Raw genomic sequence first — 17,330 nt, forward strand, 5'->3', positions numbered from 1 at the left:
TGCTTCGTGTTTCCCTTCTTCCCTGTGCTGAGCTCTGCTCCTTCAGTCCCCTGGCTTTTAGGCCCACCAAAATTCTACCTACCTACCCATCGCACAAACCCAGCCACGTGCCCTTCTCTGTGCACCTTTCCTAACCCGAGGGATCTGATCTCCCCTTTTAGTGCCGGATTTCTCATTCTGTTTCCTCTGCCAGGAACCTTCTTCTCCGGCCCACGCCCTCCTCCCTCTGCACATGCCTGTCTGACCACCACTTATCTTTGAGCTCTCCAGCTAGATGTCTCTACCTCTGAAGCTTCCCCTGAACCCCCAGGAGTGTTGGATGGTCCTCCTAAGTGCTTCCATAGAATCCTGCCTACCACTAAATACACCGAAGTAAAATGCTCTGCCTGCTTGTCTCAAGAAGTGTAGGAAGGAATATAGATAACACTTGTAATTATGTACATGCCTAAAGAGCGCAGAACTGCCACTCTAGATGCTAAATTGCCTATATCCACATAGAAACCAAAGGTAAATGCCCACTGTGAATAGAGGCCAAGATGGGGAAAGGCACTGAAAGAGTAACTGGAATTAGTGAAACCTTTCCGGAATTCTCTGGTCCTCCAGGGAAGTCTCCCTTGAAGAGGGGGTTACCCTATCAAGTGTCTAGCTTCTAACTGGTCAGTGAATTAAAGACATCATATATTAATTTGACTTCCCAGAGGTTTCGTAAGAGGCTGAGGCTTTGCATCCCTAGATTCCACTAGGGAGAGGGGTGCATCCAGGCCACTCAAAATAAATCAGAAGAGGAAGGGGTCTCGGCTCTCAGCAGCCCCCACCCCTTCCCGCCTAATAAGCACAATTGCCAAGAAGTAGTGTTCAGGCAACAGCAGGTTGCAGCTCAAATGACACGTCTGAATATTGAGGCCACTGCATTTTTCTCACTGGCTTGAAGCTTGGGAAGTCTGATATGCCTCTTTGAAGTCTGCTCAGTGCATGGGGAATGTGTGGATTTTCTGGGGCCTCTGACAATATGGGGATAGATAAGACCCTCTTGGGCTCAAGTATCAAGAGGCTTTCTCAACATTATAATCGCTGCTGGGAAAATGAGGAGAGCTAAAACACTGCAATTTTTAACAGGAAGTATTGAACCTGTCTTGCTTCTGAGTTAGGCTAAAAAGAATAGATCCATGGATTATTCTTAGGGGATAGTGAGGCAATTGTCTTGGGCTGGAGGACAACAGATAGAGGATGTTACTAGGAGGATTTCTACCTGAGGGGAGGCCCTTGGTAGGCTCTGCCTACACATAACCACTGTACTCCCTCATTTCTCCAATTAAAAGGCACTGTACAAAGCATTTTGTTCCCATTCTTTTTCTCATGTTGGGTCATTACCACCAAAACCACACTGATTGACCTTGTTCAAGGGGGCACAGGGCAAATACAGAGGTGGTGGCACAATACCGATTTTGGTGAGCCAGCTGGCCACGGCGCCATAGATCTCATCGAGGATGAGGATGACCACGAGGTTGATGATGACTGCTGTAGCTGTCACTGTCACGCGGACATTGGAGCGTGTGGCCTTGTTGAGAGAGAGAGCAGCTGCCGTTGTGATACGATATACAATGACCGCAAAGACAATCGAGAATGTCAGGGCAATCTGTGAGGGGGAAAACAGGCAGAGTCACACATCCACTGACAATTACTGAGCACCTATTATTCACTCAGTCAACGGGATTATTTGCTACGTCAGGTATTATTAATCTGGAGTCCATCGGTGGACTCCAAGGGAGTCTGCAAACCCTCTAAACCAGGCGTGTCCAAACTTTTTTCAACGTTTTTCACCAAGGGCCATATTTGGCAAAATACACAAACAGCCGGGCCACTCACTCGAGGTGAAGTACGTATTGCCTCACCTGGTTTATTTAAGTAAACTAAATATATTTTTGGAATTTGCTGCGGGCCAATAAAAAATGGTTTGCGGGCCACAGTTTGGACACCCCTGCTCTAAACTCATGCAAATTCCAAGAATAGGTGCATTTTCCAGAGAATGCCTTCATTTCAATCAGATTCCAAATGACCCTTAACACACACAAAGAACTAAGAATGAAAATGCTGGATACTATGGTGTGTACAACACACAAGATGTGAATTTTTTCATTGGAGAGCTTTCAACCTACTATGGAGATAAGATGAACTCCAATTTAACCGTAGTAAATAATACCGAAAAATGTATTAAATGTTAAATGAAGAGTACAGTTGTTAAAGGGACTGAGCACAGAGAAGCAAGTTGATCTGGGTGCTCAGGGGATAGTTTATGGAGCAGTAGGATTTAAACTGGGATTCCATAAAAGGAAACAGTGAGCCATTGAAGGTGTTTGAGCTGAGAAGGGCTGACAAAGAGCTTGATGAGGTGGGTGCAGAAAGGTGGCCCAAAGGAGAAAAAAGGGAGAGAAACCAAGAGTGAGATTTTTAGACTCTCAGTCCTAAGGGTGAGCAACATACAGGGGTACCTCGGTTTTTGAACGTCTCCGTGGACGAACATTTCGGTTTAGAAACACTGTAAACCCGCAAGTAAATGCTTTAGTTTTCGAACACACCTCGGAAGTTGAACATGTCACGCGGCTTCCACTGAGTGCAAAATCCTGAGGCCTAGCTGTTGGCTGTTTTTGACCGTTTCAGAACTCCAACAGTCTTCCGGAACGGATTATGTTCGAAAACCGAGGTACCACTGTATTACTCTAAATTTCTCTCCCAGGCAATTCGAAATGGTGTACTCAGATTTCTCATTTGGTTCCGAAATCTCTGGCTGCTGTGTTTAGAAGGAAAGTTTAGCAGGCACTTGACCTAGAAGAGCCCTCCATTTCCTCTTTCTAGAACCTAAGAATAATAAGGCACTCTCCCAGACCGTCTCCCTCGCCTCTGCTATCACAGCCAAGAAAGGGCAATTTCCTTGAAGCACAGGATGTTAGGAGACGTGCCCTGAGTAAGCCTCCTAGAGGCACCAGAGGGAGGAAAGGGAGCTGTTGGTGTTTAACATGCTCAGAGAAAAATTCTAATTCATTTCAGTCAAGTGAAGTTTTCTTTCTTAGAATTCTTCCTGCAAAGGAGGCTGTTCAGATCACATTTCCTCTGTGGGAACTGGCTGTGGGAGGCTAAATGGAAAACATGGGTAGAGAAACGGGCAGGTAGAAAGGTTCCCTCTGAAAAAAACAAACTATCCTGGACTGCACATCCCCTTCCTAGAAAGGAGGGGTGGGGAGGGGGCTCTGGCTGGGGCAGTACTTTGCAAGCAGTGTGAATGACACTCGGGTGGGCGGCGAATGGGGAATGGGTTGCAGATGTGTCCCAGATATGGATGTCTTCAGACCTCTGGGGGGTGCCTGGAGGTACTGAAGCCTGGGGTGTGCTGGTGGTAGCTTCAGCTGTTTATCCCCATGTGCTTTACAAATAATAGTCTTGGCTCTGCAGGCCACGGTGTGAAAAAGAGCCCTCCCTAAGGAAGAGAGGATGGCAGCGTTCTCTGGGTAGAGGGACAGTGTATGTATGTGTGTATGCGGGCACTCACATGCATGAATGTCAGGGTGGAGGAAAGGTTAGAGGGGAAAATCACTCTGCGGGGTGGCCTCTTCTGATGCAGGGGGCGGGAAGAGTAGAAACCCCAGTCTCCAAGACTAGGGAGGAATGACTACCATGTAAGTAGGAAAACCTGGACATGACATCACCATTCTCCAACAATGTAGACATTTTCACTTCCCATTCCTCTGGGATTGTCACTACCAGACAGTAAGGGCCTGGAAAACGTGGTGTGAGATTCTTTTCCCCCAAAATCACTTTTGCAGTGAAGGCCAGTGATGGAAGTAATGATGAGGCGGGGGCGGCCAGGGCATCAAAAAGCGTGTGTGTGTGTGTGTGTGTGTGTGTGTGTGTGTGTTTGGGGTTGGACTTGGGGGAATGACTAGGGGAAAAACAACAATGGCAAAAACATCCTTTGCTTTGGAGTCTTGGGGGTGGTGCATGGAGAAACGAGTGGGGAGGAAATCAGCTTCTATCCTCCTTCTCCAAGAGGCCCAGCTGTTAAACTGGGGAAGGAAGAACATTCTCCCTTGTACTCAAAGTGTGATCCGTGGGACCTGCTCCATCAGCTGGGAGTTTCATAAACATGCAGAATCTCCAGCACAACTCTAGACCTACTGACTCAGAATCTGCACTTAAACAAGATTTCTATTCAAGTTCCAGAGGTATTGCTCTCCTCACTAGAAAAGCCCTCCTTGCCACCCACCCGACCTTCCCAACCCTACCTCTACCATGCCCCTGTCCAGCCCTCAGATGCTGTTCTTTGCGACCTTAACTTCCCTGGTGTCAATTTTCTATCCCATGAGAGAAATCAGATTTTGAACCTCTCCTTTGGTGTTTCCCACAGATACCTCAAGATTCACAGTTTGCAAACTGGAAGAGCTTGGAGAGCACCAACCCAGTCCCATAACCATTTTGCAGATGAGGAAACAGGAGTGGAAAGTGAAGTGATGTACTCAAGGTCACAAGCCATGGGCTACCACCCCAGTCTCCTGGATCACAGTAGGAATTAAAAGAATTTTAGCTTTTAGGGATCAACCACGTCTAGCCTGTAATCTAATATATCGGGGGTGCCAAAAAAAAATGTATACACATGCCTTATATTCATCTTTTGTTATCGGTATGTATTGAGTATTATAAGTTTAATAGTTTTTTCCTTTCTTAAACTGTGTATACATTTTTTTTTGACACCCTCTGTATAAGGAACTGAAGCCCAAGAAGCAGCAGTGTGATTGGTCCGAGGTCTGGAGCGTATGAGGCAGAGCTGAGATACGCGTGGTGATAATATCATCATCAGTAACAGCTCCATTTGCAGCCTCTTGATGTCATTATTCAACGAATAGCATCACTAGCACTAATCCTTCTAACAATCACATAAGACATGACTTGTAGATGCCGTTTAGTGGTACCCAGGATTTGAACCCTGCTCTCTGCCTGCAAACTCCGCAATCACATCCTGACATCAGAACTCATCTCTTCTGGCACGAAACCCAGTACTTTTTTCCACCACTTTAGCTGCACTATTTGTTTTATTTGTTAATTTCAACCAATTTTTTCTGAACACTTTACGCAAACCATTGTGCTGGGTATATTTCATGTTTGTGACCAGCTTCCCCCGACTAGGCCAAAAGTGGAGGTTCATCTTGTACCGCATGCTGCGCCTCCTGCCATTTCCCAGAGGTACCTCAGGCATGGAACCTGTTTGGTTACGATTCGCTGACCCTCTGCTCGAGGCAATCTACCCCCCAGCACATGGTCACGTTACCATGATCCCTGTTGCTTCTGGTGTTCGCACTCTATGGCTTTACTTCTGGGTATAGCCAAGTTGCAATGGAAGCCTAGAGAACAGAGTCCTTTTCGACACTACAAGAGAGAGACAGGAAGGAGAGCAGGTCTGGTCCCTACCCTCCAGGATTTGCATTCTGAAGCGAAGTGGAGAAAACCATTGCACGCATACAACAAGGATGAGCCCAATAACAGCCAGACGGAGTCACAGACCCCAGTTCACAAGCTTCTGGTATGCTCTGAGCAGAGAGCAGGGGGATTAGTCAGAGGAAACTCCGGGGAAGCAGCTTTGGGACCCTTTCCTGTGGGAAAGGCGTGGAGGAAAGAATAAGGAGGAGCAAGTAGAAATGCACAGGCAGAAGCAACCTCTAGGAGAAACAACTAGTGGGAGAGTGCCTAGTCTAGGGCATGGTATGTGAGAGGAGCACGAGTTTTAAAAATACACACACCAATGACTTTATCACTGATGGAATAAGTTGTCTCTGGCATCTGCTTAATTATTTTCCCATTCAGTCATTCATAAAATATGTCTTGAGCACCTACTATGTGCCAGGCACTGTTTTAGGTGATGGATATACTGGTGAACAAAACAAACAATCTGCCATCATGGCGTTGATCTTCTAGTGGGGAAAAGATAGACAATAAACTAATAAATAGGTAAAATACATAGAACATCTGGTGTGGGAAACACTATGGAAACAAACAAAGAGGAATAGAGACATTCAAAAAGGTCGCAGTTTAAAACAGGGTGGTGAGGAAAGGCCTAGGTGAGAAGGTGACATTTCAGCAAGGACCTACCTGAGCAAGGGGAGAGTTGGAGCAGGAGACGGGTGGTGGAAAACAGGAGGGTCAGCTCTGTGGCTTAAGGATGTGGGCTTCTACATCTCACAAGTCCTGAAGACTTATAGAGAGTTTTGAGCAGAGGAGTGTCAGGATTGGATCTACATTTTAAAGAGCTCAGTTAAGAGGCCTGAAGGGACAGGAAGTCGTTCTGATGGCTGGTTCCCAATACACAAGTGTAAGTAAATGACTGTCTGGGGTATGGGAGGAAAGCTCAGGCTCCCAGCTCAAGAGGAAGGACATTGCCTCTGATAATCCCCTCCCAGATAAAAAGAACACCAAAAGAAGACTCATTCAAAAAGGAAAAAAAACTTCTGCTCAATACACTGGGCTTGAGAAGAAAGAGAAAATATATCTTTGTCCAGGCTGGCTTCTATCACGGTGGGGAAGATAGATACAGCATGTGGTATTTCCTGGCTCTTGTCATGCCGTGAAAAATATCCCCAGCCGATTTGGAAGACTGACATCCCTAAAACCATCCCCATGGCCTTGGTCCTGGCATCTTCTGCCAAGGTTTAGTCACAGGGGGTGAAGGAAGGGACAATATTTGATACTGGAGTTTGTTGCAGTAGGTGACTTTGGCTTCCCCAAACTCCTTAACAGAAAAACACTCTTTTATAAACACCACCCTGACTCCTTGATCTCATGGTCCACACACTGTTCCAGGGCCTGCCCTGGTCCTCTCATGTGGTGAACCTGGCTTTGAATTGACAGTGGGGATTGCCCGTGGTCACTTCTGAGAAACAGCATTTTGTTTCCCTTCTTCTCCCTGCTCTATTTAAAACCTAATTTTATTTGCAATCCCAGAAGAAGGGAGGGGTTGGGTTTAGTTCCATTTCATTTGAGAGTGTAGCCCTTAGAGTTCCAATTTAATTTGGTGAGGACTTCCTGTTACAATCTCCACTTTGAGCCAGCCATTCCCTGATTTCTATCCTCCTTGGCCCATAAAACCACCAAAACCAAAGCCTTTGGCCTAGATGGGAAAATGTCCTCAAGGTAAAAGCAGTTCCCATTTTCCCTTAGAGTTTAGCCTAGTATTCCTCACTATCCTGTCAGCTTCTCAAGGCTTTAAAAAGATGGAAAAAGTACATTTATCCATTTTTGTTGTTATTTTCGGCAATATGGGACGTTACAAATATCCTAATCTACCACTACCAGAGATAGAAATCTATTTTGCTTATCTATTTTCTTATTTATGTATGCATTTGCTTATCTATAAACCATTTGAGGGAGTATTTGTTTTATTTTCTGTTCTATCTCCAATGCCTAAAAATAGTGTCAAGTACATAGTTGGCATCCATTAAACACTTCTCCAATGAATGAGTGAACTCCAACAACAATACGCGTATTGTGTGAGGCTTTGAAGTACTAAATTAAACTTTATATCATTCCAGCTTAACACACTGCAATTCACCACATGTGCTTGAGTAAGTTCTAGATGCCTTGCTCTGGTTAAGCAATGAGAAAAAAGCAAATGTAGACTTCTAAGTTCTGGCAAGGCACCCATCACCCCTGCACTTCAACTGTGAAACAAGTTGTTGAATTAGATGCTTCCTTCGCTTTTTAAATTTCTGAGATGAGGACATGGTTCCCTTCCTCAGTGGTCGTGATGGCAATAATAATGGCAATAATCTCAGGCCAGGATCAGAGTTACCTGTGGCCAGTAGGTCCAGAAAATTAATATAATTTCAGTCCCATTTTTGTTAGAATAAGCAATCTCTCCCCCACCCCACAACAAATGTGTAGTCCTGCTTAAAAATGCTGTAAGAACACAACTCTCCTTTGTAAAACAGAAGTTCCAGTCTTGACTCCTAGAAGGAGTCTACCCATAAAGAGGGGGCAGATGTCTCAGTGACCCGAGGGCAGTCCTCTGAGTTTCACCTTTTGGTATTTTCAGCAAGATGGGGTGCTACAAATATCTGACGTTACCGTTGGCTCAGCCATCCTAGCTCCCAACAATGACCTGGTAGCACTTTATTGATCTGACTCAAATATGAATCGGAGACACCTCCTTTGCCTTCCCTGACACAGCTGAGACCATCTGGGTCCTTCAAAAAGTCCCTCTCAAAACTCTCAGGGAGAACACAGAGAAATAAACAAGCAACTCCAGGGAAACTGAAGAATCAGCTTATAAAGCCCAGGCTGGCTGACTCTTATGGCTTCCAGACTCTGTTCTATTCCAGAAACCGTCAGAGAGAGCTAGCCCACCGTCTGAACAAGCTGCCACAATTCGGTAGCCATCTTACCTGATTACTTCTTCCAAGGTCTTGGTCTTTCCCCAGGTGAAAGGTATCATCTCACAACCCACCCCCTGGAAGTTTCAACTGTGGTCAAGGCTGGGAAGATAGAATCTCCTTCTACCCTCATCTTTCTGAGAAAATAGAAACCCCTTCGAGAGCCACTGAAGCTCACTGACCTCTCCCAGGTCTGTTTTCTGTCTGAGGCAATCACCTTCCCCTCTTCATGTGACTGATACCAGCAATGGCCTCACTAGCAGATAAGATCCTGTCCCTCTACAAAGGGATTGTGGCTTCATCTTTACTAACCCCTCATTATCCCCAAAGCGTGTAGAATAACACACCCACATTATTCATTTAACAGGACCTAACATGCATAAGTCAGAGGCAGGTGTTCCCTCAAGGAAATTACCATGAACAAGATGGAGGTGAAGTTCATCAGGTAACCTGGGAAACGATCTTTCCAGGTGAGCTTATCTTCATCATCCTGGGGAGAAACAGGAGAGTAGGGACAATCAGATGGCACAAATTAAAGATATTCACTTTCTCAGTTTTGCATAAATTTTCCTATCATTAATCATTCATCACTCTATATAGGTATTTTTCTAGTCTCTGATGCCTTACCTTCCACATCAACAACAGCCCTCCTAATTTTGTGATATCTAGAAAGCCTGGAAAAACTATGGTGAAAAGAGGACAGATTTGATTTCAGCTTCATACTGGGCTGAAGTTTTAGTTCAACCACTTGTGATCTTGAATATGTCTCTTAGCTTTTCTGACCCTCTATTTTTTCATTAAAAAATGGGCACAGTTGCGACACCTGTCCTGCCTGCCGCACAGGATGGTTTTCTTTGTTTGTTTTGTTTTAATGAGAAGCATGTGAACGTGGTAAAGCAATGGACAAATGACAGGTACAACTCGACCACAGGGCAGCATTCTAAAATAGGTCATTCTTTAAATACAACATCAACCATTGACCTTAGATCTTAATAAGTATACAAATTACCCACAAGTTTTTTGTTCTTCAAAGAACCTGTATGTGTTGCCATTTGATTACTCCAAAATGACTGTGTTTTCCACTGGTCACAAATGCAGACATTTCAAGGTATAGGTTAAGCTGATACCCTGCAGTCAGTCTGGCTGAGAACGCTACTTTTTCCCTCAGACTAGGTCCAGTTCACCCAGGCCACCCTCCTGGGACAACCATATCTCTGGCCAGAGTCCTCCCTCAGCACACTCTGGGACCCTCCTGTGGTTGGGGGTGCCAACAAGGTATGGAAAGTAAAACTCTCTGCTGATTAGCTGCCATGTAGTTTTAGTCCAGGCACTTGATTTCTCTGTGCTGCATTTCCATAAAATTAGAATTGATACAGTGTCAAGGTTGCTATGAAGACCATCAGCAGCCAAAGATGCCACAAAAATGGTAAAGAGCTCTAAGTTGGGAAAGTAGGAGTCCTGCTTTTCTACAATGTGTCTGAAGCAAACTCAGCCAGTGAGGGTTCCAGGGCTCCCTGCTCTGTTATTCTCTCTCTTCACCACTCTTTCAGAATACACCTGATTTGGCTCTAGCAACAGTGCCATCTAGCCTTTGAAAGCTTGTACTGTAGGCTAAGGACCTTCTTGGCCTGGAAGACTTCTTTCTAGAAATTTTTGTATGTCCACTGTGTGCAGACCTTGGTGGGGAGACAGAAGAAAGTGGATATGACCTCTGTCCCTGGAGGGCTCACAGTCTAAGGAGACAAAAGTGACACCACACACCAAAAAGCTTTAGGAAGCTCTTGCCAGCGTGGGGGTGAAGGGTATCTTGGGCATGAGCCTGTAGGGAATTAAGGAATGATGTGTCTCTCTTATTGCATGTCTGGAGCTGAGCACATGCAATGAGCCGGCTTAATAAATGGGAGTGGGAATGAGTGCTAAGGCTGAAGTCACTTAGTAATTAGAACTTTCATTTACAGGTGATATAAACAAGCGATACCAGTTTTTCACAGACTTCATGATTGAATCAGGTCTCTGGACTGCTAGCCCAGCAGCCTTTCCATCACACAGTAAGAACAAGGCACAGGCTGGGACCACTCTGAATGACTGAGAGCATATAAATCTAGTTCTGTTAGGACTGGAACAATGCTCAATTCATATTCTTCTACATTAGGGCCAACATCTAAAGGGAGCAGCACTTCTTTCTTTTTTCTTCAGTATTAATTCTTAGTTTCACTCACACTTAGGGATATTTTCCTTTAAGATTTTGATAAGGAAAACTGGACGATGGGCTGGTAGATAACAACACTCAGTAGGGATTCTGAAAACAAAAAGGAAGGGGTGCATCATGGGCTCTTCCTGAGGCCTCCCTTATTACAATGAAGGTTTTGAAGATCCTTTGGCTCTTTCTCTGCTCTCTGGCCTAGATGTGAGAGGTTCTGCCTTAAAACCCACCACACCAGCTATGTTCTGAAATACCAGTGGTGAGTAGAAAAGAGAGAGAACTCAGTTCATGGGTTCCATGTTACCAGTTCCTCCCTAAGGGGGCTTCCAGAGTGAGAAACAGAGCAGGGAGCAGTAGAAAAACCTGTGCTTGGTCCCTGAGATAAGGGGGACGGGGCGAGAAACATCAGTCGGTAAGGGTGAGACAGGGTTCAGAGTGGCCCTCAGGGCGGAGTTGGACAGTCCCGGAGGAAATGGGGGAAAGGGAAGTGTGAGCAGAGGAGCAGGAAATATGGCTCAAGATGAAATGGGCTCAAATAAATAAGTACAGTTGTAAAGGATGACTAATAAACCTGTGAGAGGAGTCAGGCAACTCGATGGTTTTATTTAAGGTTTCCTGCCAAGCGGTCATCCACTTTCTTCAGGCCAGGGGCCAAGAGGGATGACTTCGGACCTGCCTCTTCCCTGCAGTGACATCTCTGTCCTGGAGAATGAGTTCTGGTTCAGTTCCACTCAACAAACACACTGTGAGCCCCTTAGAGGGCCAGGCTCTGTGCCGGTACAGAGGACACAGCGAGGAGAAGGCTTAGCCTCGCCCAGAGGAGCTCAGAGACCACCACAGAAACAGAGGAAAGGATTTCAGACCTCACCTGGCAGGGAAGGTGGCATTACTAGCTTGCATAAAAGTGCAACTGACTTGGATGTCCTCTCAAAGTGACTATCTCAAAGAAAAATACTCATTTTGATATAGACATTCTAGTGTTTGTTGACAAATCACTCCCTCTCACGTTCACATTAATGAGCCCTTTTTTCTGGAAGTCACAGCTTCTGACATATACACAGTTCTCACACACTGAGACACTATCCAAATGCAAGAAGCTGAGAGAAACACAAAGATTACAGACTGCCTTTCAAGCTCCCAAAGTTACTAGTAAAGACGACAGTGAGTAAAGTAAACTTGACTTATAAAAACTGGCTCTGATTGTTAGTAAAATTACATCACCCCAATAAATTAAAACACACACACACACACAAAAACTGGCTCTGATAACAGAAGCTAATTAAAACTCTCCACTCACTGGCACGTTAAAAAATGTGAAGATTCAGTGCAAAATGCCATTAATTTAACTACACTATGCGTAATAATCACAAAACCAGCCTTTGAGATAACAGAAAGAGAAGTAGCTTTGGAACCAGAATATCCAAGTTTAAGCCTTGGCTCTAATACTTACTAGTCAAGTGACCTTGGGAAATTCCCAGGGCCTCAGTTCCCTCTTTGTAAAGTTATGATATTCCTTATTTGTAAAATATGTAAAATAGTATCTACCATCCCAAATTACCAAGTGTTTTTGTATTAATTGGCCAAGCTCAGGAGAGGGCCACACCAGTACACAAAGGTAAGTAAGAACGCTCAGCTCCTCTCTCTCCTTTGAAAAATGGAGATGACATAACGTGTCCCACCTACATCAGAGGTATTGTGGGGGTCACGTGAGAGAACGCCTGTGCGAGTGCTTTGTAAATCATAAGGCCTCATACAAAAGTAAGGTGTAATCAGCTTCATGATTATATCAAAAGCAAGTGATTAGGAAGCACTTAGATAATGTCACCATTGTTAAGACAGGAGCCTAGCTGTCACCTGTGTTTATTTCTTTGTCTCTGCTGTCCTGTTTCTGTCCCTGGATGACGGCTCCCACTTCCAAGTCCCCAACAGCAAGTGGCCCCATGATGGTCACGTAAAGCCACAGAAGTGCCCTTTTGGCAAACTGAACAGTTGGAAACACAATCACTGACAATGCAATTAAGTGAGAATACTAGTTAAACAAATCCCTTGGAGAGCAAGTTTGAAAAATGGCCAATCACCCAAGTTGTATATTTTCCTACTTGTTTTAAATCAAGGTATAATTTACATATAGTAAAATTCACCTTTATTAGTGTCAGTTCTATGAATTTTGATAAACATATACTGTCTTTTAACCACAACCATAATCAAGATATAAGATAATTCCATTACCCCAACATCCCCCCTGTCCCTTAGTGGTCTGTCTCCTCCCCCAATCCACAGATCCTGGTAGCATCTGTTGTCTGTCCCTTTAGCTTTGCGTTTTCCAAAATGTCATATAAGTGCATTCATAGAGTAGGGAGCCTTTTCAGTTTGACTTCTTCTACTTAGCACAGTGCATTTGAGATTCATCCATGTTGCATGTCTCAGGAGTTTGTTTCTTGTGATTGCTGAGTAGTACTTCATTGTATGGATGTGCCATAGTCGATTTACCCATTCCCTAACTGAGAGATGTTTAGATTGCTTCCAGTTTTTGGCACTTCTGAATAAAGCTGTTGTTGTGTACTGGTTTTGGTGTGATCACAGGTTTTCATTTCACTTGGTAAATACCAAGTACATAGTAGAACTGCTGAGTCATAGGGTAAGTGTGTGATTGATTTTATAAGCGACTGCCAGACTGTTTTCCAAAATGGTTGTGCCATTTTGCATTTTCACTAGTAACAAATGAGAATTCCTTCCTCTACTTTCTTTCTTCTCTTTAACTTTATACTTTAGAATAGTTCTAGATTTATATTCTCCATATTATCTTTGAAGTTTTCCCACGTACACACACACACACACACACACACACACACACACTTCACACCCAGTTTGCCCTGTTACATGGTATGGGTACATTTTTCACAAACAATGAACCAATATTGCAATATTGTACATTATTAACTAAAGTTTATACTTTATTTGGATTTTCTTAGTTTTTACCTATTGGCCTTTTTCTGTTCCACGATCCTACCTAAAACATTGTATTTAGTCATCATGTCTCCTTAAGCTCCTCTAGACTGTGATAGTTTCTCAGACTTTCCTTGTTTTTGATGACCTTGACAGTTTTGAGGAGAATGTTCCTCCACATAGGCTTGTCTGAAGTTTTAGGCTTTGGGGAGAAAGACCACAGAGGTAAAGTGCCATTTCCATCCCATTATAGCAAGGGTACAGGCTTACGGCCTATCACTGACGATATCGACCTTGACCACTCAGCGGAGGGGGTATTTATCAGGTTTCCCTACTACAAAGTTACTTTTTTGTCCCTTTCCAAACTTCATTCTTTAGAAGGAAGTTACCGTGTACAACCCACACTTGAGTGAGGAATTATACTCCACGTATTTAAGGGGGCAGTGTCTACAGTTTCCCCTAAGGTTTTAATTCAGACTTTCATATTTTGAATTTACCTAACGTGGGGCCATAGAGAAGAGGTGCTCAGTCATACCAGTGTTAAACCAATGCAGAGTACTAAACGTGAAAAAGAAGAATGAAGATGATAAATGCCTAGTGGTCAGTAAATATCATGCCTGGTGCACAAATGGATTTGGGATCACAAGAAGTAGGCTGTGGCCCTCTTTCTTTGGAGAAGCCAATGGGGCCAGGAAGCTGAGCACTGCCATCATCACCAGTAGCTCGTCATCAGCTTCTGCCTCACCACCTCCAGCTAAGAACAAGGGGGTCAAGAACAGATAGGGTCAGACTGTTTTCTGTTAGAATGTTCATACATTGAGCCTATTTTCCTGCAAATATATTAGGGGAAGTGTCAGAGAGAGGAAAACACAATGGATTTGGAAATACAAGACTAGGGCTTCATTCCCTATCTACTTCTTTATTAGCTGAGCAAGCTTGAGCATACTATCTAATTTTTCTGTGCCCTGATATCCTCATCTCTAATGGGGTAACTAGTAAACCTGCCCTACTGAACACTCAACGAGTACACCACATGTGTGACATTACTTGGAAAATTATAAGTTCTGTATAACTGTGAGTTCTTAACTACTCCTGTTTCTATACAAGAAGCATTAATTGAACATCAAATGTGTACCCAGCATTGTGCTTGTACGAGGCACTGGGGATATGCAGAAGAGATCACATTCTTTGCCCTTAATAAATGCCCTAACTACTAGGAGAAACTGAGAAATAGGGACATAAATTATGACGTGACACATGTGATGGGAACAGGGAAGAGGGTGTGACTACCTGCCTAGGGGAAGAAGAGAAGATTTCAAAGATGAGGGGACATTTTTCTGTGATTAAAGGATGATAAGAGTTTCCTAGAATGAAAAGATGGATGAAAGCCTGTGTCATGTTCAAAAGCACTGAGCTATAAGAACGTATAGTACTATCAAGTGTAACTATCTGGTTTATAGTACTATCTGGTTTAGAGTAACCAGAGCATGGGGTGCTTGCAGACAGCAGCAATGTTTAGGTAGAGAAGAAGGTTAAATCACCTGACCTTCCTGTCTCATTTGGAGAGATGCCCCTACCCTTCTAATGACTGCCAGTCTCTACCTATCCTTTGGACGCTCCCCCCACCCACAAAGACTTCGTTCTTCCTTATCTTAAACTAGTGATTTCATACTTTAGCATGCATCTTCAAAATCACCTACAGGACTTGTTAGAACAAATTTCTGGACCCCATTCTCAGTAGGTCTGGGGTGAGCCCGAGAATTTGCATTCCAAACAAGTTGCCAGGTAATGCTGGTGCTGGTGTTAGTAATGCTGCTGGCCAGGGGACCACATTTTGGTAACTATTCTCTTAAACCAGTTGTTTTCTGTTGGGTATTGTCATTTACCTATAAACACACTAAACAATAAGAGCTACTACTTTTAAATTGCTCATGACGTTACTGGCAATCGGCTAAGTGCTTTAGCTATCTCCCATCCAATTCTTGCAATAATGCTTGAAGTTATGATTATTATCCCAATTCTACAGCTGGGGAAAGTCAGCTCCTGAAGGTTAAGAAACTTGGTCACAAGCTAGTAAGTAGCAGCTCTGGAATCAATGTGTTTGAGTCCAGTCTTGCACTTAACATTCTCCCATATGGTGCTGCCTCTCCAGGGCTCTCATCTGAAAAATAAGGGGACCAAAGAGTAACCACAGCATAGAACAGCATGGTGCCACCAAAGCCCAGGGAGGGAAGTTTCAAGATGTGGACACAGGTTTTCTTCACATGAGTTAATAGCAACAAAGCATCCATTTGAATTTGCCATTAAAGTTATATGCAACCTGTGAGAAAGTTTCAAAGGAATGGTGGGAGCAAAACCAACACTGCAGATGATGAGAAAACAGATGGTAGGTGAGAGGAAAGAGCTTCTGCAGTTTGCTTTCTTTTATTTATTTATTTATTTTTTAAAAATTTATTGGGGTGACAATTGTTAGTGAAATTACATAGATTTCAGGTGTACAATTCTGTAATGTATCATCTATATATCACATTGTGTGTTCACCACCCAGAGTCAGTTCTCCTTCCATCACCATATATTTGATCCCCCTTACCCTCATCTCCCACCCCCCACCCCCCTTACCCTCTGGTAACCACTAAACTATTGTCTGTGTCTATGAGTTCTTGTTTCTCATTTGTTTGCCTTGTTCTTTTGTTGTTTTTGGTTTATATACCACATATCAGTGAAATCATATGGCTCTCTGCTTTTTCTGTCTGACTTATTTCGCTTAGCATCATACTCTCAAGATCCATCCATGTTAGTTTGCTTTCTTAAGATGCAGTTTCTTGAAGCAATTCAATATGAGTACTCCCCATGCAGTGCCCTCTTCCTGGATAAAATCATAGCTCTATTGACCACCCAGCTGTTAAGGACTCTCAAATCTTTATCAGCAGCTCAGGCCTCTCAGCTGAGCTCCACACTCCTTGGTCCCACTGCTTAGCGGACATCTCCAGTGCAACGTCCCAGGCTCTAAACGTCCCAGAAGAAGGAATCATCCTGCTCCTTAAACTGTTTTCTTCTTCTTTTATAAGCCCCCACTCAGTGAACTGAACCACAACCCTTGGAGCAGGCAAAGCCTGAAACAGAGACTCACTTGGGTTACTTCCTCCCGCACACGTACCTCAATCAGCCTCGAGTCCTGTAGCATCTACTCCTTACACATTCTCCCAGTTTGCCACTCCTGTACTTTCTACTGCCAAAACCAACGACATAGGTCAGGTCCTGCACATTTCCAGCCTCCTTACCTCCTGCTGTAACTGTCGATTTTCTTGACTTTCCTCCTCATGGACTGTCAGCTCCAGGAGAGCAGACACCATGTTTTATTCATCTCCTTGTATCTGGTGTCTAAGCGCAGTGTCAGCTACACAGAATAAGCTCAATAAATGTTTATGTGACCGTGTGTCTCCTACCAGGTTCATGTATCTCAACCCTGAAAACAATCTGGGCGACGACTTCAGCAGCCTCACCTGGATCTCTCTGTGCCAGGAGGCAAGCAGGGCATGGCCTAGACTCTGTTAGAACACATGAGGCCAGTGGTAGGTGGGAATCAGATTGGCAGGTCCTCACCCCTTTCTGCAGGACACTTGGACTTGATTTCCCGAGACAAGGCGTCCAACCATGACAGCAGATGAAGGCCTCCTATCAACCTGGAGGTGACTGAACCCAACAACTCCTCCTCCGGTTAGGGGCAACAGCATGGAGAACCAGGGATGGGGAGAGTTGACACTGCCTGG

The 17,330-nt window shown here is 44.2% G+C and overlaps 1 protein-coding gene across 2 annotated transcripts in view; it reads right to left on the reverse strand.

The window, feature by feature from the left end:
* The window catches only part of ANO2 (anoctamin 2), a 309,555-nt gene that overhangs the window by 63,531 nt on the left and 228,694 nt on the right, over positions 1 to 17,330 (reverse strand). For both annotated transcript variants that reach the window (XM_033117469.1, XM_033117468.1), the window contains exons 15-16: positions 8,827 to 8,901; positions 1,441 to 1,636 (exon numbers count right to left, since the gene is read on the reverse strand). In XM_033117469.1, the coding sequence (XP_032973360.1) occupies positions 1,441 to 1,636; positions 8,827 to 8,901 (271 nt within the window). The remainder of the gene's footprint in view (positions 1 to 1,440; positions 1,637 to 8,826; positions 8,902 to 17,330) is intronic.

This window comes from Rhinolophus ferrumequinum, chromosome 10, assembly GCF_004115265.2.
Source record: "Rhinolophus ferrumequinum isolate MPI-CBG mRhiFer1 chromosome 10, mRhiFer1_v1.p, whole genome shotgun sequence".
Taxonomy (NCBI): domain Eukaryota; kingdom Metazoa; phylum Chordata; class Mammalia; order Chiroptera; family Rhinolophidae; genus Rhinolophus; species Rhinolophus ferrumequinum.